Raw genomic sequence first — 6,062 nt, 5'->3', positions numbered from 1 at the left:
CCGTTGTATCAATTTATATTAGAATCACATATATATTTAATATATTGCTCTTCTTCAACTTAGCAACAGGGCAGTAATAACCTCTAGGATCAATACAAGAAATTTAATGTATGACCCATGACAGGAATGGTTAAACACATAAGGGTTAAGGCCAAATATCGATATAACAGTCGATTGTAACACTGCCATTTGCGCATCTCTGAATCTGGCGCTCTCAAGTTTAATCAAGTTGCTGTTTTTTAAGTCAAATAAAAGTTTTCAAATAGTTCCCTGCAAGCGGATTCTGTGAAATTGTTTATGTTGACGAGTAGCAAGCTGGAGAATCCCATACCGACACAAAAAGCCAGGATTCAAACGGAACGGGTGGCGTAATCGGAAACGTCATACTGCGGCACGGAACAAAGTCTAAACAGGAAATACTAGCATAGCGTTGCGAAATACGGGCCAACTCCACGTAGTCTAAATATGCCCATTGATACGCGCGAGTTGATGGAGGCGATAGCCATCGTAGCGGACGAGCGCAACATCCGCGTCGCCGTCAAGCAGTCCGGCAAAGGAGCGGCTATCTGCGCCGCCTGCTCATTTGCGGGCGGCATGCTCCTGGGCCCCGTTGGGCTGGCGGTGGGCGGGGCCGCCGGCGGAATCGCCGCCTACAAGATGACAAGCGGTAAGCGGAGGGGAACTCCCGACCTCAGTCTCACTACATTTCCACTTCCCTCCTCCCGAACAGGCACATTCCGTCCGCTGGGTGAAGTCATCCTAAACGACCTGACGGACGCACAGCGAGAGCAGCTGGTGCAGCACGTATCCAAGGCCGTGGCCGACATACATCCCACCGACGTGGTGATGCTGCTGCCGCTGATTGTCCAGAACGCCTCCATTCAGCAGGCTGTGCTTAACACTGTCATGTCCTTCGTGACCAACGAGCTGCGCATGCAGATTGTGGACTGACCTGCTCTGCGGGCAAGTGGGCGATGGCCAGGTAACTGTAGAATTTGGACGGCTATCTTAGTCGAAACCTTTGTGATCTGTGTAGGTTTATTAATAATAATAAATACTTTATATGTACATAAATATTTGGGTCTGAACGACGGTGGTAGCGAACTACTCCCACTCGACATTCACCTGCTCCCAGTCGTCAACGAACGGCTGGTCGATGGTGCTGATTAGCAGCCCGCAGAATAGGCAATCCGCAGCGAGAATATCCTCGATCTCGGTTTTCAGGGCCGCCCTCTTCCGCTGCAGCTCCATCGCCTGCTGTTTGCTCAGGGCACCCGGCTGCGGTTGCGCCTGCGTTTGCACCTCCGCCTCCAGTTGCTGCTTTAGAGTGCCGAGGCGCCGACATTGCTCCTTGGTGAGCAAGGGCACAACGTGCTTCTCCAGGCAATCGCTGTGGAACTTGTGGCCGCAGATGAACATGAAAAAGGGCTTAACCAGGAGCATCATCTCGCAAATTTCGCAAGTGTCCTGAGAATCAACGGTGAGGCTGTGCTGGCGCAATTGCTGTAACTCGGCGGTGACGCGATCGGTCTGCTCCGTGGTCTCGGCCATTTCACGCTGCAGCTCCTGGATGCGCTGATTGTAATCCTGCCGAGCAATGGAACCGATTGGTAATGAAATAACCGATATTCATTTTGCATACCCTCAGAGCATCACAGATTGCCTCCTTGAAGTTGTCGATTTTTTCAAAGTCTGCAAAGAAGGGCAGCAGGTCCTCGATGCGTAAGAGATCGCACTCCTTCAGAAGATTCAATGCCTTTTTGACGTCGTTGGTTCCCTTTATGTCGTGATAAGCTGTAAGCAGACGAGGGTCGATAAATGAACGATACGAGGGCAGAGCTCTGAGTCAACAAACCTATGCGAAGCCAGAGCTTCCGCCGGATCTTGCTGTCCGATGGCCTGGAGGCGGTTTCCTTGGCCAGCTTCATGTCGAACGTGAGGGCCAGATCCACAGCAGAGATCCACTTGCGCAGCATGCATTCGAGAAACACGCGAGCTTCCTTTACGTCCAAGTCGGTGCACACTTTGTGGGCGTAATAGATGTCGTAGTGGACGAGGCTCTCGTCGCGGCCCTGAATCTCGAGGTACTTCATCAGCAGCTTGGGCTCGTGCTCCGCGTACAAATGCAGCAGAAAATTGTGTATGGCGTCATTGGTCGTGTTTAGTTTGTAAATGGCGAACTCGAGGTATCGCTGTGTCTGCTCCCGCTGCTCGCGATTTTCCATGATTATGAGCGTGGGGACCAGCTTCTCCACCTCCAGTCGAGATCCCTGGGCCATTAGGGCGTCAACCGTGGGCTTTGGCAGCCTAGTTATCAGTTCGGGCGCGTACTTGTAGAACAGTTCTGGATTCCTTTGGTTAATCAGCGTTTGCAGTGCCTCGGCATAACACTCGGCCTTAAGCTGTTGCGCCACCACTTCATCATAGTCGCCAATGGCGATGGCGAATTGAGCCATGTTGCGCGGGTCAGCGTGCTCGGCTATCAGCTGCCGTACAGTCTCGCGATTTTGCCGCGTGCAGGACAGGACATGGGCCTCCATCATGAACTCGTCGTACTCCGTCTGCCACGAGCTGCGCCACTCCTCGTCCTTGTCGGGCATGTTGATCTGGATAAGGTAGAGGTCAATTAGCCAGATGACCAACGCCTTGATGATGTTCATTTTGTCCTCGTCCAGTTCATCGGTTTCCATTGGCTTAGTGGTAACTCGACTAAGGCGTTTCTTAACGTAGTTTATAATCGGTCGCTTGTCCGGCAGCACCATGAACTTCAAGCACACCTCTTCAAAGGTCTTGTTCGTCTCAGCGTAATAATCGGCTGCTACCTGATAGGATCCGTCCGCGAAAGCGGCATCCGCCCGCTGGCAGAGCACAAGCTGCAGGTGCTCAGGATCCCCGGCTGCGTGTGCCGTTGCTAGCTCGTACTGTCCCTTGTCGAGGAAGATGCGCCACACGTTTCGCTCCTCGCGCGTCACCCTGAGGTTAAACACGGTTTTCACGGTGTAAACGTATATTGAGCCGGTAAGCTCGTCCCGTTCGATGCTCAGCGGTTTGCCCACTCGGGCCTCGTCGAATGCTTCCTGGTAGACCTGCTCCTGGTTCAGCAGGCAGATGGCCCGCACATGATCCGCGTACAGCAGCACGGCGTGGTACTCGGTCAGCACGAACGCTTTGGGAATGTTGAGACGACGCTCGCCGTACGACAGATGCATTGTCTTCTCGAAGTCCAGGTTTATCAGAGTGCTTCCTATCAGGGTGGCTGCACTGTTGGCCTCGATGGATAGCTAGATCGCAATGCTGTTAGCGAAAGACGACGTACAACAAAAGCAGCCACTCACCTCGCCCACACGGATGCCCTCACCACACAGCCACGCCCACTGCTTCGGATACTTGCTGTTTGGCGGAGCAAAGAAGCGGAGCTGCGAGAAAGTCAGATCAGTCTTGCGCTCCTCGCAGTGCGGCTCCTGGACTCCGCTCACGTAGCCGGCGAATATTGCCTGCAGCGAGCGCTCCTCTGCCTTAAGGGTCTCCTGGAATGTGTAGATGCACTCGGGACTGGTGACCACGATTATGTACCGACTGCTGTTGGGCACCCGCAGCAGCTTGAGACCCGTGATGGGGTACTTGGGACGGCCCAGACCCAGGTCATAGAGCTGCTTGCGCTGGACATGACCGTCGGCTGCGGGATTAAGCTCGGTCTCGAAGATGAGGCCCCGACTTGTGCCGAGCAGGATGGGCCCCGTGGATGACTCGTTGCCGTGGTACGGATTGAAAGCGACGGCCGTTATTTCGTGGTCCTTGAACTTCTCGATGCGCCGCACCTTCAGCTGCTGCGCCTGGGGCGACTCGAGGCAGTGGATGTACAGGAAGTCCGGAGAGACACCAGCGGTAGCGGACTTTGGCACCAGTGCGATAATGATGTGATGGCCCGTGGGGTCCAGGAACATGCGTGTTATTTTGTAGCCGGAGCCGGAGAGGTACTTTTCCAGCACCGCTTCTGCAAGGACAGAAGAAGTAGAATGAGCTACAGCAAGCCAAGAGCAAACGAGCGCACATACCTCCCGGTGGAATCGCTCGAGGCAGGAAGAAGCGCAACAGAGTCGTCCGCTCCGGCGTGCCCAACAGGCAGACGAGCCAATTCCGCGAGACGGCCAGGTGCATCAAGTCGCCTGTGCAGTTGCTGGGCAACCGGAGCACCATCTTGTGCCTGCTAAAGATTTCATCCTCCTCGTCCGTTTCGAAGGGATTGCCGGAGGAGGTGGCCACGTAGGAGTTGGCGGCGGCGCCCGAGGAATTATGCTCAATGCGGGGCAGAAACTTGGGCTGGTTAGGCATAGACGTGTCCATTCTGCTGCCTTTTCCTCCGCTGTTTACAATTTGTTCTACCAAAACGCCCCAATCGGAGAAGTGATGGCACTAGCAGTATCGATAGCTCAATAGCCAGTCGCCAAGAGAATTATCGGCAAGCACTGGTAGGAGCGCGTTATCGTTATCGAAATTTAAATTTGCATTCGTTACTTTCTTGTGTGCGAAGCTAATTTCCGAATTCCTGTTTTGCTATGCTAAAATCACCCAAATTCGCCTCCCACTCCCACAAAGCAATCAAGTAACCTTTTTTGTTTTGGTTTTTATTAATAATTAGTGTTTTCCTTGTATACATGTAATTATTTTATTTATATATATTTATGTTGGATGCGTGCTTTCCTGCCGTCGTTAAACGTGTGTCCACATTTAAACGGTGCCAGTGCACTTGAGCATGCAGAATGCAATCCGTCATGATAAACATCATTTACACCTCCTCTGACTCGATTTATATATTTTATGCGTTTTCGATCTTCACGCATCCCCGTTTTGCGTTGCGTGAATAATGCTGACAGGGGATGTGGTTTGATTTTCAATAGGGTTAGTAATAGAAAATGTACAATTAGTTTGTATACATGTATGTTTGTATGCATGAAATGAGTTTCTTGTTATCTGTGCCTTTTATTTACTAACGTGTAATTCTTTGCTGACTTTATGATAATTATTCATCTGCTTTCTTTCCTAATTTTTGTTTTGTCAATAAATTCGGACTTTAAAAGTGTTCGAAATTACATATATATTATTTCTAGTAAATCCTACAAAAAAAAAAAATAGTAATAGTAATATTATTTTTATTTTTAATGTTCTTTCAGGTTTCCATCGAGTACAACTTATCTGCATATATTGTGCTCTGATTTGTATCGGTGAAGGACATGTCAGCGTGTATCAAGCGTGTCAAGTGTATCTATATCTGCATCTCGATCCGCATCCGAATCGGAATCGGAATCTCTCTCGGTCACTTGGGCATCCGAGAGTGCGCCGATGCCCAGTAAAATATGCATGTGAGTATGTATTTTTGTATAGCCGAAAGTTTGGAAAAATGCAACCGCATATACATCGTATCGTATTTGGCTATTAGATAAAATCCAAAAAGTTCGTTATTCTCTTTTTGCTTTGCTTTGGTTAGCTTGTGGTTAAGCTTAAACATCGTTATCGCTTATTTGGCGCTATACAATAATTTTTAAAATTTAAATTTTGTAGTGAATCACAGATTTTTTGTTTTAAATACCGAAAAGTTAAATTAATAAACAGCGTAGTTCCGAAATGTATTTGGCTTTGGGCATATGAGTATTAACATATGCATATGTATGCCTGTACACATATAGAATATGTATAATATGTACGCACATGTATTGTGTATAATATAATTAATAATTTCGACTAATAATTTTCAATTATCTAATTTTGCGATTTAAGTTTTGTGTTCTAATTTGTAATAATTTTCCCTTTCTTATCGTACTGAATGTTTTTGTGATATGCGTTGCATTTTGTTCATCCTTTTAAGTAATTTCACGCTTTCTTCGATTATTCAATTTTAATTTAATATTCAAATTCAAATTTTGCTCACACATACATGTACAAGGTACTTGCGCATGGGAGAGTGACAGATAACAACAGATAAAGAGATATTTAGATAGAATTTCTGGTGTCCGAACATTTGGCATTTGAAGTTATGCGCAGGTTGCCTTCGGGTGGGGAAAGTG

At 48.6% G+C, this 6,062-nt stretch overlaps 2 protein-coding genes across 2 annotated transcripts; one reads left to right on the top strand and one right to left on the bottom strand.

Annotated features, from left to right (window-relative positions):
* The first annotated feature begins 161 nt into the window (after positions 1-161).
* Positions 162-1,074, top strand: LOC6739917 (protein C19orf12 homolog). The gene is made up of 2 exons (XM_002076771.4): positions 162-667; positions 731-1,074. The coding sequence occupies exons 1-2, from the start codon at positions 466-468 to the stop codon at positions 949-951; spliced, it is 423 nt and encodes a 140-aa protein (XP_002076807.1). The 5' UTR covers positions 162-465; the 3' UTR covers positions 952-1,074.
* On the bottom strand, positions 1,021-4,433 carry LOC6739918 (vacuolar protein sorting-associated protein 18 homolog). The gene is made up of 5 exons (XM_016180997.2): positions 4,056-4,433; positions 3,336-3,994; positions 1,856-3,281; positions 1,643-1,794; positions 1,021-1,587 (listed from the first exon to the last, which is right to left on the bottom strand). Exons 1-5 carry the CDS (start codon positions 4,342-4,344, stop codon positions 1,105-1,107), a joined length of 3,009 nt encoding a protein of 1,002 aa, XP_016037690.1. The 5' UTR covers positions 4,345-4,433; the 3' UTR covers positions 1,021-1,104.
* Between the last annotated feature and the right edge of the window lie 1,629 nt (positions 4,434-6,062).

The sequence above is a fragment of the Drosophila simulans genome, chromosome X, assembly GCF_016746395.2.
Source record: "Drosophila simulans strain w501 chromosome X, Prin_Dsim_3.1, whole genome shotgun sequence".
NCBI lineage: Eukaryota > Metazoa > Arthropoda > Insecta > Diptera > Drosophilidae > Drosophila > Drosophila simulans.
Note: the sequence above shows the minus strand (reverse complement) of the source record. Positions and strands in the feature narration are given on the sequence as shown.

What these genes read in the sequence shown, in the direction of transcription:
- LOC6739917 (XM_002076771.4), top strand. Translation starts at nt 466, where the DNA reads ATGCCCATTGATACGCGCGAGTTGATGGAGGCGATAGCCATCGTAGCG. An exon ending in CGCCTACAAGATGACAAGCG is followed by an intron (nt 668 to 730) that starts GTAAGCGGAGGG and finishes CCTCCCGAACAG; the next exon opens with GCACATTCCGTCCGCTGGGT.
- LOC6739918 (XM_016180997.2), bottom strand. Translation starts at nt 4,344, where the DNA reads ATGGACACGTCTATGCCTAACCAGCCCAAGTTTCTGCCCCGCATTGAG. An exon ending in AGGGCATCCGTGTGGGCGAG is followed by an intron (nt 3,282 to 3,335) that starts GTGAGTGGCTGC and finishes ATTGCGATCTAG; the next exon opens with CTATCCATCGAGGCCAACAG. An exon ending in GAAGCTCTGGCTTCGCATAG is followed by an intron (nt 1,795 to 1,855) that starts GTTTGTTGACTC and finishes GTCTGCTTACAG; the next exon opens with CTTATCACGACATAAAGGGA.